This window comes from Telopea speciosissima, chromosome 2 (assembly GCF_018873765.1).
Source record: "Telopea speciosissima isolate NSW1024214 ecotype Mountain lineage chromosome 2, Tspe_v1, whole genome shotgun sequence".
Lineage (NCBI taxonomy): Eukaryota > Viridiplantae > Streptophyta > Magnoliopsida > Proteales > Proteaceae > Telopea > Telopea speciosissima.
This window is the reverse complement of record NC_057917.1, coordinates 76,706,630-76,723,904: the sequence shown is the minus strand read 5'-3', so window position 1 is coordinate 76,723,904 and position 17,275 is coordinate 76,706,630. Positions and strand designations below refer to the sequence as shown.

Below are 17,275 nucleotides of genomic sequence, written 5' to 3'. Positions count from 1 at the left end.
ATAAAAATTGATTAGAACCGATTAGACACAGTAAACCGGTTAAAAATACCAGTTAGTCATGGAAAATTAATTTAATATATTTTTAATTCTTTGAATTGAATCGAAACCAAATCGAATTACCTGAAACCGACTCAATTAACATTCTGAAGCGCAGCCAAGTAGCAGCTTTTAGTTGGAACCCAAATCCCTGGTTTACATTCTAGAAACGGATGAAACTACAAGTGTAAGAGTTGTAGTCCATGGGTTATATGGTTGAGATGGGACCCAGAAACTACACATCAGTAATCTAAAGGTTTGGTTGGTCGACCGGTCCACCCATGTCCAGTTCTCTGAGCGGGTGACCCAGTTTATCCGCTCAATTGCTTTCGCCCATAGTGGAACAAAATCCAGATTTTCCTGAGACACTAGAATGGCAACTAACACTCATCAGCTTCATTTGCAGAAAGCCAAAGAGCAAAATCGGGAGAGAAATGGGTTCAACGTTGTTGCCCTTCTCGCCCCTCTCTGCCACTTTAAGCCCCTCCAAAGCACGAGTCACCTCATCCCCTCATATCCTTAACTTTCCATCTTTAAAACCTGAGCGACTGCTGCAACTACAACCTCACAGGACTTACATTCCTCCTCATGTCTACTGTCACCCGGCTGCTATCCTTCTTGAAATGTGCTCAGACATGAGAGAACTAAACCAAATCCTCCCTCTTGTAATAAAAAACGGTCTCTACAACGAACACTTGTTCCAAACTAAGCTAGTCAGTTTGTTCTCCAAGTTTGGTAATTTAGCGGCTGCGGCCACCGTTTTTGATCCAATTGAAGGCAAAGTTGAGGCCTTATATCACACCCTTCTCAAGGGTCACGCTACACATTCGTCTATTGATGAGACTATAGCGTTCTTTAGCAGAATGAAGCACGATGAAGTGCAACATGTTGTTTACAATTTTACTTATTTGTTGAAGACTTGTGGGGATAATTCAGACCTTAAAAGGGGGAAGGAGATTCATGCTCAGTTGGTCTGTAATGGGTTTGGGTCTAATGTCTTCGCAATGACGGGGGTTGTTAATATGTATGGGAAGTGTCGTCAAGTCAACGAAGCAAGGAAGATGTTTGATAGAATGGTTCAGAGAGATTTGGTTGCTTGGAATGCGATTATTGCTGGGTATTCTCAAAATGGTTTGGCGAGGAGAGCATTGGAGTTGGTTGTAACAATGCAAGAGGAAGGCCAGCGACCTGATTCCATTACAATTGTCACCGTTTTGCCTTCATGTGGAGATGTTGGGTCTTCTAGGATTGGCAAGTCAATTCACGGTTTTGTAATCAGGGCTGGGTTTGCGTCATTGGTGAATGTTTCGACTGCTCTTGTGGATATGTACTCGAAATGTGGATTGGTGCAGACTGCTCGATCGGTTTTTGATAGGATGCGTAATAGGACTCTTGTTTCATGGAATTCAATGATTGATGGCTATGTCCAAAGTGGACATTCTGAGGAAGCCATGGCCGTTTTGCAGAAAATGCTGGATGAAGGGTTGAAACCCACCGACGTTACAATTATGGCAGCCCTGCATGCCTGCGCTGATTTGGGTGATCTTGAAAGGGGAAGTTACATCCATGAATTACTGAACAAAATTGGACTTGGATCTGATGTTTCAGTCACGAACTCTCTGATTTCCATGTATTCGAAGTGTAAGAGAATAGATATTGCTGCCGAAATATTTGAAAATTTGCTGGAAAAGACTCTAGTTTCATGGAATGCCATGATATCGGGTTATTCACAAAATGGACGTGTAAATGAGGCTCTCAATTACTTCTGTAAGATGCAACGGGAGAAGATAAAACCAGACTCATTCTCTATGGTGAGCATCATTCCTGCTCTTGCAGATTTATCTATCTTACGGCAGGCAAAGTGGATCCATGGACTTGCCATTAGATATTGCTTGGAAAGGAATGTATTTGTGATGACTGCCCTGGTGGATATGTATGCAAAATGTGGCGGTATTCCCACTGCACGCAAACTCTTTGACATGATGCATGAGCGGCATGTGACGACTTGGAATGCCATGATAGATGGATATGGAACACATGGACTTGGGAAAGCTGCTGTTGAACTGTTCGAGGTGATGTGTAGGGGGGTTATCAAGCCCAATGATGTAACCTTTCTATGTGTGCTTTCAGCTTGCAGCCATGCTGGCTTGGTGGAAGATGGGTGTCGATACTTCACCATGATGAAGAGTGATTATGGCATAGAGCCTGTGATGGATCATTACGGAGCTATGGTGGACCTTCTTGGACGTGCTGGCAAGCTTGATGAAGCTTGGGACTTCATCCAAAAGATGCCTATTGAACCAGGAATTAGTGTGTTAGGGGCCATGTTGGGTGCTTGCAGGATTCACAAAAATGTTGAGTTGGGAGAAAAGGCAGCAGAAAGACTGTTTGATCTAGGCCCAGAAGAAGGTGGCTACCATGTGCTCTTGTCTAACATATATGCCAATGCTTCAATGTGGGATAATGTAGCCAAGGTGAGGACAATGATGGAGAAGAAAGGGCTTCAAAAGACCCCTGGTTGCAGTTTGGTTGAGTTGAGAAATGAAGTCCACACATTCTACTCTGGCACCACAGACCATCCACAATCCAAAAGGATATATACAGCACTCGAAGCGCTGGTAGATGATATCAAAGCTGCAGGTTATGTACCTGTAACAAATTCAATACATGATGTTGAAGATGATGTAAAGGAACAGTTACTCAACAGCCATAGTGAAAAGTTGGCCATTGCATTTGCACTCATAAATACAAACTCAGGTACCACCATCCACATCCGAAAGAACCTCCGTGTTTGTGGTGATTGCCATGAGGCAACCAAATACATCTCACTTGTGACTGGGCGAGAGATCATAGTGAGGGACATGCACCGGTTCCACCATTTCAAGAATGGAACCTGCTCCTGTGCTGATTATTGGTGAAGTTTCCTCTGAATCAGAGAGGTGTGGCCCACTGTTATAGATGTCAGAAACTGGCTCCCCTGTTTCCGTTTACATGATGCGTCTGCATAAGATGTATTTTTCGGGAATCTAAGTGATATCAGATATAATTGGATGATCATACCAGAGTTTTTCAGAGTTGAAGGCTAGAGTACCAAGAGTGTACAGGCGGCTCACACTTCAGAAGTCCATCTAGCAAATGTTGTACCAAGAAATGTATTTCCAGGTTATTATTGTAAGAGCTCATCTCTTCTGCATGTATAAATATTTTTGCTGATTGACCAGCTATAGAGTGTCATCTCATCATATCCTGTTTATTTGTTTATTGTTAAAGACATCTCCATGAATATATATTTTTTCCTTTTCCAATTTGTCATTTGTTCAGAATGGTTATTACCTTTTCCATCTTGAGTCCCTCTCCAGGCTAGTTGATTGATGTACAGAAATAGGGTATATTTTTTTTTTAAAGTTTAGAACAGTTTTTTATAATTAGTTTTTGAGAGAAAAGAAAAAAAAGATTGAACATTCTTGATAATCTATTCTGTGAGCTGTAAAACTGTTAGTTGTTTATGATTGGATGCATTGCGCTGGGAGTTATAGATATCTTGATTACCTAACACACATGTGTGATGTTGCCTAGTTTCTAAATGAATGTCAAATTCTATAAATGGAGTGGGTATAATATTCTCTTCATGGCTGATGGAGCGGATGATTCTCTTCTACCTGTAGCGAGAAATCATGTGTTGTTATGGACTTCTATGAGGGCCAGAATGTATGATAAGCTCAGTGCCTCTGTTTCAGCAACCCACTAAAATTCAAGTTGGGTAGGGGTGTCCTACAAGTAAATGGTTAGTAGTTACCCAACACCTCTGAGTGGTGGTGAATTGATACTAGTTCAGCCATGGCCCCTCACCACTGGCAGTTTGTGCTATGTACTTTTAGATGTTTAAAAGAAGCCCCCTTCTTATTTTTGGATTTATTAGAATTCTTCTGCTTGATCAATCAAGATATATTTACAAGTCTGTTTTCTTTAGCGTGGGTTAAGTTAATAATCGATTCTTAAAAAATCGAAAAAAAATATATTTCTTTATAATTCTCAAAATGGATATGTGCTTGATCAATGGAAATTTTTTTTGCTGCTACCTTGGTTGCAGGAATGTTCCTGCTACCTAGGCTTGGAGCCAAAGAAACTGAATAATTCTTTTCCCTTTTTTTTCACGTACCCCCCTGAGGTTTGATGTAATTATGGAAAAATCTCTCATTTTTCAAAAATATTGCATGCTCTCTTGAGGTTCTTAACAGTTAACATATTCCCCCATTCCATTAGTCTAGGACTAATAATATTAAAATTAGAAGGGAAAGTGACCAAATTGCCCTCATCTTCCCCAAATCATTTTCCCAAAACCTGTAACTCATCTTCTCCAAACCTGCACATAACTTTCCTTTTTCCCTCCATTTCTGAAACCTAATCTAATTAAAACCCTCAACCCATTTTCTCCATCTAATCTCAAAACCAAATCCATCTTCTATTTCTGAAACATGGACCCTCTCTCAAAACCAATCTCTGCCGAAACCGAGTTCACAGTGATTTCAATTAATGGTTTGTTTATTGGCTTGTAAAGCACAAGAGCCCTCTATTCATTCAAAGGATAATTTGGAGGATGGTAGTGGTGTTGCAGGATGTGAACCGTTGAAGCTTCCTCGTTTCTGTTCAATGTCCCATATCTCTGCAACTCATTGGGCTTGAATGAGGAGACGGCTGGAGATTGCATTGTAGACTTTAGTTAATCCCCCTGTGGCTATGTAGTCTTCGATAAAAATGGTGACAATCGCTGAAGGGTTTGCGACAAGAAAGGCTTGAATCTCTTTCAAAACATTAATAACAGGTTGCTGTTATATCAAATTTTGTAGTAGTTAGTTCCAAGATAAGATTGCATCAATTGAGGAAGTCATCTCTGGTTCCGTGTTGTGGTGGGCTATAAACCGAAAACATGAATCTTGAAAAATTACTGTAAAATTTTTCTGCTTTATAAAGAAAATCATGGAAATCAATAATTTCTCAAGAAATTCCATGATTCCCCTTGTCCTCTTCCTTAATTCCCATGGATTTTAATGGTGAAGTTGGATAAAGTCCATTGTTCAAATCCTTGGACTTCTTACGGTGAGACTTTTTAGGTTTAGTTGTCTGGTCTTGCAAGGATGAATCCATACTGAAACCTGTGTTCTGAGGTCACCTCGATGGTTGGTGGCCATGGTGGAGCAGCAATTCAATTAGGTTTTAGAAGAAGGAGAAGAGGTAGTGAAGAGGGTTTTAGTTGCAGGTTAGGATTCTTCAAGAATAAAAAATAAGGGAAACAATTTGGGGAAGATGAGGGCAATTTGGTTAATTTTCCTCCTAATAGTCCTGAACTAATTGAATGGGTGAATAAGTTAACTGTTAAGAACCTCAGAGGGGACGCAACATTTTTAAACAATAAAGGATTTTTTCATAATTACGTCAAATCTCAGGGGTGGGTACGTGAAAAAACCCCTTTTCCAAAATATCCTTTTAGATTCCGTTTTGACCGTAAACCAGGTAGCACGAACATTCCAGCAAACTGGTTAACAGCAAAATTTGGGCCGTTTTGAATAGCCACCAGCTGTCTCCATCTCTCTCCTAGAGGTAAATTGCATCTCATCTCCTGTTCTAAATCGTGTGACAAAACTACCAAAGTCCATGGCTGTTTACGCCGGTCCACCTAAAACTAAGGTCCTCCGATCCCTAAAATATAGTTTCATTTGACATTAGGGACTGACTACAGGGAAGTTGTCGTAGTACTGTGGCAGCTGCTGGGTTCGCGATATCAATTTCCTTGTTAGATTAAGAATTTCAAATAAACTCGGCTGAGTAAAAGATCAGATATCTCAATTATTTGATTCTTCCTTCAATTTTATCCCCCCAAACCCATTATTCATTCATCCTCAGTAGTCATGGCCAACTCCAAAACAACGATGCTGGTATTGGTGGTGGCAGCGCCCGTGGCAGTGGCACTTCTTCTGTATAGACTAGCTGAGTTTGACCCGGCGTCGCTTCCTGAGCATGTATTGTATCGATCACCGCCCGTTGTGCCATCGAAGCGATATGGCCGAATACTAGAATCGGCGGAGCGAGTCGGGGAGGGGCTCTTACCAGGGCCCGAAGACCTTGCATACGACTCGGAGACAGGGCACATATACACTGGTTGCAGCGATGGTTGGATTAAGCGTCTTCACGTGGCAGACTCGGCTGAGGAGAAGGAGACGGCGAAAACCCAGGTGGAGGTCGAAAACTGGGCTTTCACCGGTGGTCGACCGCTCGGTCTGGCTTTCGGACCCGACAAGCAACTCATCGTCGCCGATGCTTACAAGGTCTGTATTATTTTGTAATTTCGACAATTAATCCATCTCTAGTTAGTTATTTAGCTCTAAATCTCATCCTCCAAAAAAAAAAAAAAAAAAAAGTAAAGAATTGGGTTTCAGAATGTATTCTAGACCAAGAATCTATTCTGAAAATGTATATCAACCACAACACGCCGTTATATGCAATAGATGCAGTGGTATATCCTTTAAGCATGTCTCTTCTTTGAAAGAGTTGGATTGAATTTAGAAGCTGCTGATGTGGCAGGGACTCTTAAGAGTGAGTAGAGATGGAGCAGCCGTGGAACTGTTAACAGATGAGGTTGAGGGATTGAAATTCAAGCTAACTGACGGTGTTGATGTGGGGAGAGATGGAGTGATATACTTCACGGACGCATCTTATAAGTACGGTATGGAAGAGCACAATGAGGAAGTCCTTGAAGGTAGCCCCTACGGTAGGCTGATGAGCTACGATCCGTCCATCAATGAGACCCGAGTGCTGGTGCGACACCTCTACTTCGCCAATGGGGTTGCCCTCTCACCCGATCAGGATTTCCTCATCTTCTGCGAAACAATTGTGTAAGTCTTTCTTTCAATTCAATGAATGATTCAACTGGAATTACCCTTCATTAATTGTTACTTAATTGAGGTTTTTCCTTTTTGTTTAGGCAGTAAAATAGTAGAAAATCGATGGAAGTTACCTCTTTTATCAATATTTATAAATCTATTAAGGGAAAAAGAATGCTGCTCGATCGTGCCCCTTATGCCCAGACACAAGGGATGTCAAAATGACCACCCCACCTCTTATGTTGGATGCCTGGGCATGTTTTCCCATTAGCCCGTGCGCTGACGTAGGAGCCATGCGACCAAACAGCCTTCTCTCCCGCATTTTTTAAATTAATAAAAATAGGATCAGTGTTTTTTGTGGGGAAGCGTGGCCATTGTGCATGCTGGCATCTTGGAAGGTGGGATTTCCACCTTTCATGAGGATGAGGTAGTCATTTCGCCCTCCCTTCTGGACATTGGACATGAGCGGTACACTCCTTCATAGAGAATTTTCTTCTATAAGAATAACTTTAAAAAATCACATATCTTTAAAAATCTTTGCTTCTTCTTACCGATTTTAATTTTTAAGGTTTTCGACCGATTCTGGCCAACACGGGGACTATTGGAATAGGTTTGAATTGTCTCGATATTGGCCGGAACCCTAAAAATTTAAATGGGTAAGAACTAAGAAGAAGCTTGGTAGGGATCATAGATCATTATAGTTAGATTACCAACAGTGAACTGTTTATTGGCATTTGTATATTAACTAGGGAAGTCATGCGAATTGAATTAACACTGAGCAGGCGAAGATGTAGCAAATATCACATCCAAGGTGAGAAGCGAGGAACCATGGAGACCTTCATTGATAATTTGCCTGGTTTCCCAGATAACATCCGCTACGACGGAGAGGGCTGCTTTTGGATCGCATTAACCTCGGTGCGTAATCCCTCTCGTCCATTAATAATTTTATTTTTAGAGTAATAAAATTTCATGTTTTTGTTGTGGAGACTGCAGGAAAAGACGAGCTTCGGGGATGCAATGATGAGATATCCTAAACTACGGAAGACGGTGTGGATGTTGGGAAAAGTGGTGAGACTCCCACGTAGGCTGAGTAATGGGGGAGTGATGGGCGTCAATTTGGAAGGAGAAGCCATTTCACTCTATTCTGAACCAGGGTTGTTCTTAGTCACTGGTGGCATCAAGATTCGGAACCAACTATACATAGCTTATCTTACCAACAACTACATCACCCGTGTTCATCTCAACAAACTTGTATAAACCCATTAACCCATTTGGGAAAATGATCTACCTGGAATCTCGCTTACTAGCGAATATTGATTATCGGATGGAAACTCTTACCGGGGGTCTCTGCTACTCTTGAAGAACTTTTTCTGCTATTGGGGAATGTCTCCCATGCTATTTGAAAAAGAAATCTCACTGGAGAAGAGAAACGTTTCAGGGGAGCTGTCGCTCTCCCTTCTATGTTTGGATCTCAAGAAAAGAAACCCATGATTATGGGTAGGCTCTGCGCTCAACCTAATGTACCCACCCTAAATTCCCTAATGCTTTGGTTGCCTTATTTTCCTTTGGGCGGCAGTCCTTTAACAACCTAGTCAAAATTTCACTGCTACTCAAGTTGCTGGAACTTTCCTGCTATTCTGGCTTACAACCAAAGAATGGAGTCTTGAAAGGTATTTTGGAAAATACTAAAACTTAGGAAGATATTTGTGAACCCAAATGGGAAGTGAATTATTCCATTTCTTTACTGGCTGCGAGCTTAATTAGTTGGCAGGAAAGTTCCTGCAACCTAGGTAACAACAAAATTTCTTCGAATTTACAACGAAATCCACATTAGGTACAATGGAGGAGCAATATAAGTAGGGGGTGCCATATCAATTGGTTTGGTCAGGTTGACCTAGGCATTTACCACATATTGGCCCAATGCTCACCCTGTTTTCTTCCCCCTTCCACTTGCTCTGTAATGGTGAAGGTTTCAGTAGGCATATAGTCGTATCTCAATGGATAAATTCTAGGGCGATATTTGGACATGCACCCTGCTTGTAAGGGAATTTTTTCATGACCTCAAGTCCTCAATTTTGTGATATTATGGGGAAAGGATCTCTGAGCCTAAAGCATACACTGTGCCTCCTTATATTCATTATTATATTGATTGTTTTAAGAAGAGAGAAATAATGATTAAAAAACAACAATGTGAAAAGGTGTGGTGTACCCTACTTGCTCAGAGAACTTTCTTCCTATCATTTTTATGCTTTGACCATGCCGAGCTGTTGTTCTAGGCTTCTAGCAATCTTAAATCGTTTGAGGTGGCATGGCCATGTTTAACATTGGTCTTTAGATGCTCCACTATGGAGGAGTGATTTGATTCAGATTGATGGAAAACTAAAAGAGTCAGGGCTAGACCTAAAATGACCTTAGGAGAAGTGGTGAGGAAAGACATGCATATTCAAGTATAACCTCGAATAGAATTGGTTAGTGGGAAAGGATTCATGTAGCTAACCCCATTTAGTTAGGATAAGACTAAGTTGTTGTTGTTGTTGTTGTTACTTATCTTGTTAAGTAATCGAATATTCAGGTAGAAATATATGAACGATATTTCAGATGCCTTGACTAGGTTTTCCTATGTGTATGATAGTTGGTCAAATTCCATTCTGTAGAGCTTTAGACTGTAAACATACTATCCTTCAATGAATCTTCCTTTAATCAAAAAAAAAAAAAAAAAAAAGATTACCCATGCATCACTAGAAAAAAGTGAAATCATAAAATATGTCACATTGTATATTATTCTAAGGACAAATTTGGAAATGAAGCCCATTTTCTCCTTTATTTAGGCTACCGATTAAGTAGACTAAATCTTGAACTGGAATGTAGAATCTCCTTTATTTAGGTTACATTTAATTAAGAAATGAAGGCCCATTTTTCTCCTATTAAAAAATAGAGTATGTGACTCTATGTGTAGGAAAATAGCCAAATTTTGATGTTAGGCACATGATGAGATCATGTCCTCCACGAACATGACATAACCATGCATCCATATTCAATGAGTTCATCGGGTCCTTGACCACGAATCAAAGATGAGGCAACCTCATATATGGATCCATATTAATTCATTTACCCACCAGTGTTGGGAAGCATATATAGATCGATCTCCACTAATAATTAGGAATGAAACTAATTTTGTAATTAAGAAAGTAATTCATGCATGAGGGTGGTGGATTCTAATTATGGATTTTAATTGAATTAAACCAGATCAGATTAGGTGTATGTCATCATCTAATCCATTAACAGATATGTAATAGAGAAATACCTAACTGATGATGTACGTACATTAATTAATATTATGTTTCGTATTATTAGTTTATTAATTAACATTTACCTCCCTAAACCTGAAAGCCGGTCTGGTTATGGCCTTATTTATGGGTGTGATAGAAATGTCTCTTCTCTCCTTATTTCCTTTTTTAAGCACAGAACCAATTAACCTATTTTACGTCTTATGAAACGTCTGGAACTCTCATCTAAGCCAAATTCATATTAGGTACACTAATTACACATGTGTGTTGAAAAAAGAGTCACAACATCTCCATCCTTCTGTCCAAAGAAAAAGAAAAAGAAAAATAATTAAATAAAGAGAGAGAGAGAGAGAGAGAGAGAGAGAAAAGGGTACAGAGAAGGGTACACGTTGTTGAAGACCTAAAAGCAAGAAAACCCAGATAGAGACTTAGGAGGATGGTGGGAAGGTGTCAAATTGTCTTAATTCTTAAACGCTCTGCTAGTTATCTTCCATCCTAAACCAATGAGTATGCTTTCGATTAGCACTTTTCCACTCATTAAGATAGATATAAGGTGATAGAGCTTTTTAAACTTTAATTAAGTACAAAATGTGTATTTACTCTCCTTACTCCTTACACCTTTAAAAGGAGTTGCATTCCCACTAGTGATGGATTTTCTTCTCTCTTGTCTTAAGTGGCTGTCCATCACTGCTTTCATGGAATATGACAACTCATAAGAGTTTCTTTGGGTAATTAAATAAAGCTGAAAACCCGAAGCATTTACGATTTCCAAAAAACAGAGTGATTGGGTGATTAAATGAAAATGCTGTCAATTCCCAAGTAGCTAGCTAGGGAATCTCTAAGCAAGCGGGATAGCGTACACTTACATATTTTTTTTAGGAAAGAGAACGCACCTGGTCACGTGCGATGCACTGTTCTTGTGCCTAAACACAGGACCGCATGAGTTGTCATGAATTTCCGCTTTATGGTCCTTTCGCGCGATCCTGTGTCTGGGTTCAGGGGCCGCACGCCGAACGTGACAAGATAACGTTCTTTCTCCCATTTTTTTTTTAAATTTTTTGGGCAAGGGATTGCTGCCAGGCTGCGTCGCCCCTGTGCTGGGAGCATGTAGGAGCATCAACGTTGGGGGGAGGGGGTTCGATAGGATAACGCTAACACCTCCATGTCTATCTCTTTCCTCCTCATATGAAATGACCTTGCTATCTTCCAATCTACAATACCGCTTTATCACAACTCATTTATGCGTTCCTCTATGCCGCTTGTTCAGAACACTCTCTTCTTTTTTTATATATTAATTTTTTTAAAGAGAAAAGTTAATAGAATTTTTTTTTTGGTGAGAAAGCATAGGCTACCTTGCTTGCTTAGAGAACTCTTTCCATTTTTTTATAAATTCTTTTGAGAAGATAAATTAATATAATTTTTTTGGGAAGTAGTTCTCTGTCCGAGAGTGTGGCCTACGCCAGCACTTCCATGGGTCTATCTCTCTCCTCCTCAAAACAAGGGGGCACACGTGTCTTTTCATATAGAGAGGAAAGAGATAGACTCATGAGAGTGCTGGCATAGGCCACACTCCCGGACAGAGAATTTTCTCTCAATTTTTTATTTATGAAAAGGCATAGGCTACCTTGCTTGCTCAAAGAATCCTCTCTCAGAAAAGTATTATCAGGAAGCTAGTTTGTAAATGCAACAGAACCTACGAGAAGTTTGCTTAAATTGATTTGCATTATCATTTTATGTCTGATTGGTTGTTTTAAGGTTATACCTTAAAATGTTTGCAACTAAAGACATAATTAGGCATTATATTCATTGGGTTTTCACATTATATATTTTCAAAATATGATTCTAAAATATAAATGTTAGTTTCATATTGTATGTGCATCAAATTATATCATTTGGAAAATCTTGCATGAACTTCAATCGTTTGTTTAAGAAACAAGGCTCTCTTTACTGGTTAATTTGATTTTTTTGAAGAGAGTTGTGCGTATTGGTGTTACCAAAGTTGATGCCTACATTATATCAGGATTTAGAATGTTTATCTATGAATGGAAGAGAGAGATTTAACATAGAATCCTCTTACCGAATATGGTGAATATCTTAAAAAAGTTATCGATCTGATTGTGATTAGAGTTTCCCGTTCAGGTTTGATCAAGTGGGATACTATGCATAAAAAATACAATCCCACTCTTTGCATGTGGAGTACATCCATTGGAGGCCTTTATTGCCAATTGTTAAGGACCAATGAGGATTTAAATCATCCGATTGGTATCGCATCGGTCTATGTTGATATTAATACCTATTGATTAGCTGTTGGGATACAGTCCGGTTGGGATCGGTGTTGTCTCCGTCGTTTATGATGATTTTACCCTCAAAGATACCAATATTTGAGTGTATTTTGACAAGTATACCGTTTGTCCATACAATTTCCATCTGTGCATTGATCCAATATTGGTCAGGTATCAGTATCGGTGTCAACCAATTAATACCGATGCGGATATGGCCAATCCGTAACTAATACCTAAAACCGTAAGATAATATTTTACATCATATTTTACTGGCTGGAAACAAGCGCTGAAAGTTATTTCAGAAAACAAATAGATCCAGTAAAATTAAAAATTTTTCCTAAGAATTCTCAAAACCCCAGGACAGATTTTTTTTATTTTTTTTTTATTTTTTTTTGTTTGTAATTTAAAAAAAGCAAACTGACGACTATCGATGAATAGAAGTATAAAAAAGAAATCAGCCTTAAAACAATGGCGATTGATCAGATGCCAAAATCCAAAATAGTTCTATCCAAACAACCAACATTTCTTTCAATTAACATTTCATAGTTTTCTGAGGAAAAGTAAGTATTGGTGCTTGGCATTGTAAGACAATACTTGACTTGACACACACACGTAAATATATTGATGCTTCAGTTTCTACAATAAATATAGGGTTTAATCAAGTCATTCAAAGAAAGTAAAACACAAATCAATCAATGGTGAAATTGTTTAGGGAATTGAAGTATCTTCCCCATTTCAAAACCTAGTTCGTACTTGACTCTTACTAGCTATACACTATTTCTAAATATAGCATCATCATCTCCTGTGCTGCCATCAAAGTTTCTAATTAAAGAGTTTTCCTTGCCTCATTTTTCATCTCTTACTCATAACATTGAAGGGGAAGATATCATCCTTATTCTTCTGTTTCTTGTTATAAGGTGAAGCAGCAGCTTGTATTCGATTCTTTCGCTTTTGGAGAAACTGTTGCAGCGATCTCTTCATTGACAGACTGGTTGGGTTTCGAAGCTGAGATTGTAATGGCGAAATTGGCTCCAAGTTCATCCGATCTTCCATTTCTCGTCTTGCCAACCATATGATAGATCTAGCCTGCATGATCGCATTTAACAACATTAGTTTTAATAAGAAAATTTCATTATTAGTTTTTAGGGTTTTATGTGGAAGGTAAAAGTAATAATCTCACATCAGATGTAAATAGTCCGACGCAAACATACCTGAAGTTCGGTAACATCGCATACACAAACTCGGCCGTTGTAGAAAATGGTGAGTCGTTGCTGCGAGGTCTCAGCTGATCTGCTAGAGTTGTTGCCGGAATCCATTGTAGTCTGAGGAGAGTCCATGCCGGCGGTGGGAAGCATGAGATCAAGGTTGCAGTTTGTTCTTCCGGAGAAGGGGAGAGTCATCTCTCTCGTAATAGAAGAAGAGTTCTTAGCAGAGAAAAAAGTTTCTTTTAGCCTTTGAGAGAAACTTTTTTGGCTTTTCAAGAATATAAATAAACAGAGGGAGAGGAGGACTTGAAGGAGTCTTGAAGACATTTCATATATAGGTTGGTAGTGGTGCGTCGTAGGAAATTCTTTCTTACACATGGGGACTTGAAACGCCACAAGACAAAAAGAAAAGAAGCGCTTCGAGGCGGCAAAGACTTTAAAAAAACGTGGAACACGTGCTTAAATTTAATTTCTTCTTGGAATGTCAGTTATTTCTCTCGCTTTTAGTTACCCACGTGCATTAAGAAGCTATATAAGGTCTTCGTTTCTAAAATTAATCCAAATGACGGTGAAATTTCATTGGCCACCTTTTGGACGTTTTAAGAAATTCGAAACTGCATTAACACGTGGATTCCGATTGGGTTTTATAACGGATTCATACTTCATAGCTGGCGCTTGTCATTTGAGCCGACTTGCCGACTTGTTTTTTTTTCCCCTTCACGGATGTAGATATGAACCGGGTCCATGTTAGGGTTGGATAGTTAGGTAAGCCGTATTTAGAACGGATGAACCGGTTTTTATACCACAGATTTAGGGCTGTAAGCGGATTGGATTCGGTTCGGATAGTGCTATATCCACATCCGCATCTGATTAGCTTTCAGATGGATTTGAATAGTACTAAACGGATACGGACGCGGATACGGATCGAATATTTTATCCGTTTACATGTAAATATAGTTTTTTGGATAGCTATAGCTTATCCATATCCGCATCCGTTTAGCTTTCGGACAGATTCGGATAATGCTAAACGGATACGAAAAACGGATTTCGACTATTCATTTACACCCCTACATAGATTGATGATTTCTAATTTTCTATCATTCTCAAATAATTCCTCAATTTATGTGTGCATCGATTTTTTAGTCCCATATTTTGTCAAATATAACAATTTAAACCTTATACAATCCTTTTTTTCTCCTTCTGTTCTTGTAATGTTTGATCAAATTTTTTACTATCTCATTTATGTTTTAAATGGTTTAAAACATGATTGTACTCAACATTTATTTTTTTGCCATATATTCCTGTTTTAACTAATGTGGTTTGACGTAGGCAATCTAATGGTTGAACAATTATTTAACTCAAGTCTATCAATCAAAGGCTTGTTAAAAAATCAGGTTTTATGACTAGATTCCAAGGGTGTCAATTTGGAAATTAGAAATGAAATCGGCAATTTTAAATTGAACCAAATCGAACAAAAATGTTTGGTTCATTTTGATTTTGAAAAGTAAAATGTCATTCGATTTTATTTTGATTTTAAATAAAATTCGTTGATTTGAACCAAACCAAATCAAATAGTGTAACCCATATTGATTAATGAACTTGAACCATACTAATCCTTACAATCATGTGTCTTTATTGAGCTGTGTGAAATTACTTACGGAAAAAAAAAATGATAACCTTATGCGTGATTCCTTAACCTAAACACAAGACCGTGCAAAATTACCGCTCAACCCCTAATGAACTGCAAATTTTCATTCAAGCAAATGCTCTTGCAGACAGTTTTATTGTATCTTAAATCAAATTGAAATAAAATTGAAAAATTATAATTGAAATTGATTAACACCCTAAGTCAACAAAACCTGATGAATCAGATGGATCAAACCTGGTCAAGGAGATTCATGATTTATTTTAATATAATAAATATTATATAAATCATTAAATCAAAAGATTCAGGAAAAAATATATATATATATGTTAAAGAAACACAAAAGTGTGAGATAGAAAAATATTTGCTATAGGAGAATTATCAGTGTAGTATACCTACCAGCATTAATTAGCTGTGTGTAGGATTAGGTCTTATTTATCGATCTTAATTAAGTGATTAAGTGGGAATATTAAGGGGATATTCTATTCTGTTGGCATGAAAAAATGTGGTTCAGCAAAAGGAGCACGTGGCCATCGTTATCATATCTCACCGGTTTGACAAGCTAGGCCGGTTCAAGTCTAAAATTGTAGGCCAGAAGTAAGATACCAATAACATAACTTCACTTCACTAGACTAGACTATAATAGAATAATAAGACTAAATCAAAGTCTTAACATTAAATAGTAGATAGTATTAAGTCAGTAAGAGGAGCCAGTGTGTTCCTTTTAGTAGTAATTCCAACTGTGAAAAAGCTTATAGGATTTTGAGGTGCTTTCTCTATGGCGTGAATCATGGGAGTTGGATTTCTTCTTTGTATGATAAAAGGTGTATCAGACGGTCGACCGGGAAAGATTATTATATTTTTTTATACATAGTTGCTTGCTTGGTCACCAAGTAATGCAATACCATGAAATATGAAATATATATAGGTGACGTGTACAAACTTTGTGCACTCATTGAAGGAATCATTATATTATTATTAAAAATGATCATTGTCTTCTATATTTTTCGAATACACTTACAAAGAACAATATTTTTCCTCAGTAGAATAAGTCATGTGGTATTCTAAAATGGACAAAAATTGATTGCTGCATGAGTTGCAATTATGTTCCTACTGCCCCAATTGAAGGCATCGATTTGTAATCCAGAAAGGTATTTTGAAAAATACTATAACTTAAGAGTGTATTTGTGAACCCAAATTAAGGGGGAAACAGATTATTCCAAGTTTGCGCCTACAATTGGGGATTCTGGCAGTAGGAACATGTTTGCAACCCAGGTTGCAGTCTTTTCTTTTCTATAAAATGTTTAGAAAAAAAGTTATAAATTATTTGACCCGCTGAGGAATAGTTATAAGATAACATGATTAATCCCTTTATATAATTGACCAATAATTTAATGCATGGGAACGTGATAACGTGAACAACATGTTTATCAAATTTGGGCACAAACCTAATTAGCTCATGATAGGTATAGCAAGTATTCTATAAAAGGATTCTGGTAATGAACGTGTCTAACTTTGTAAACTACACTTACAAGGTAGAAATGATTCCTTCAAATTTGAGAAGATATTCTAAGTCAACAAGTCTTTTTTCTAAGCGATTTTCTATTATAATTTTCCATACAATCAAATAACCATATATACTTTCATTTTCAATGACTTCCCTCCCCTAAAGGCAACCACCATATAGAGCTTATTGTTTATTTTATTAAGGGATTGTCTAACTTACTATCTATCTATATGGATGTATTTAAAACATGTAACCCTTATTTTAAGGAAAATTACAATATTAATCAAAATTTGTTGGAGTTTATCAAATTACCCAACCAATCTCTACCTCAACATATTTACTCAAATCAAACATGGGTGTTACAAAAATTCCCAAAGCAATGCCTCCCCCTCCCTTTATAATGTACGATTCTTTTCCATAATTGCCCTCAACTTT

The 17,275-nt window shown here is 38.1% G+C and overlaps 3 protein-coding genes across 3 annotated transcripts; 2 read left to right on the top strand and 1 right to left on the bottom strand.

Moving 5' to 3' along the window:
- The first annotated feature begins 412 nt into the window (after positions 1 to 412).
- Positions 413 to 3,295, top strand: LOC122652861 (pentatricopeptide repeat-containing protein At1g11290, chloroplastic). Its single transcript, XM_043846742.1, has one exon. The coding sequence runs from the start codon at positions 471 to 473 to the stop codon at positions 2,952 to 2,954; it is 2,484 nt and encodes an 827-aa protein (XP_043702677.1). The 5' UTR covers positions 413 to 470; the 3' UTR covers positions 2,955 to 3,295.
- Positions 3,296 to 5,922: 2,627 nt separating this feature from the next.
- Positions 5,923 to 8,171, top strand: LOC122651133 (protein STRICTOSIDINE SYNTHASE-LIKE 6-like). The gene is made up of 4 exons (XM_043844456.1): positions 5,923 to 6,359; positions 6,616 to 6,926; positions 7,697 to 7,829; positions 7,908 to 8,171. Exons 1-4 carry the CDS (start codon positions 5,943 to 5,945, stop codon positions 8,169 to 8,171), a joined length of 1,125 nt encoding a protein of 374 aa, XP_043700391.1. The 5' UTR covers positions 5,923 to 5,942.
- A 5,140-nt stretch (positions 8,172 to 13,311) lies between these two features.
- LOC122649968 (protein TIFY 5A-like) lies at positions 13,312 to 13,918 on the bottom strand. The gene is made up of 2 exons (XM_043843236.1): positions 13,695 to 13,918; positions 13,312 to 13,569 (listed from the first exon to the last, which is right to left on the bottom strand). Exons 1-2 carry the CDS (start codon positions 13,881 to 13,883, stop codon positions 13,336 to 13,338), a joined length of 423 nt encoding a protein of 140 aa, XP_043699171.1. The 5' UTR covers positions 13,884 to 13,918; the 3' UTR covers positions 13,312 to 13,335.
- Between the last annotated feature and the right edge of the window lie 3,357 nt (positions 13,919 to 17,275).

Coding starts and splice junctions, on each gene's coding strand:
- LOC122652861 (XM_043846742.1), top strand. CDS start 471: ATGGGTTCAACGTTGTTGCCCTTCTCGCCCCTCTCTGCCACTTTAAGC.
- LOC122651133 (XM_043844456.1), top strand. CDS start 5,943: ATGGCCAACTCCAAAACAACGATGCTGGTATTGGTGGTGGCAGCGCCC. Junction 6,927..7,696: donor ATCTTCTGCGAAACAATTGT/GTAAGTCTTTCT, acceptor AACACTGAGCAG/GCGAAGATGTAGCAAATATC. Junction 7,830..7,907: donor TTTGGATCGCATTAACCTCG/GTGCGTAATCCC, acceptor TGGAGACTGCAG/GAAAAGACGAGCTTCGGGGA.
- LOC122649968 (XM_043843236.1), bottom strand. CDS start 13,883: ATGACTCTCCCCTTCTCCGGAAGAACAAACTGCAACCTTGATCTCATG. Junction 13,570..13,694: donor GCGATGTTACCGAACTTCAG/GTATGTTTGCGT, acceptor GCGATCATGCAG/GCTAGATCTATCATATGGTT.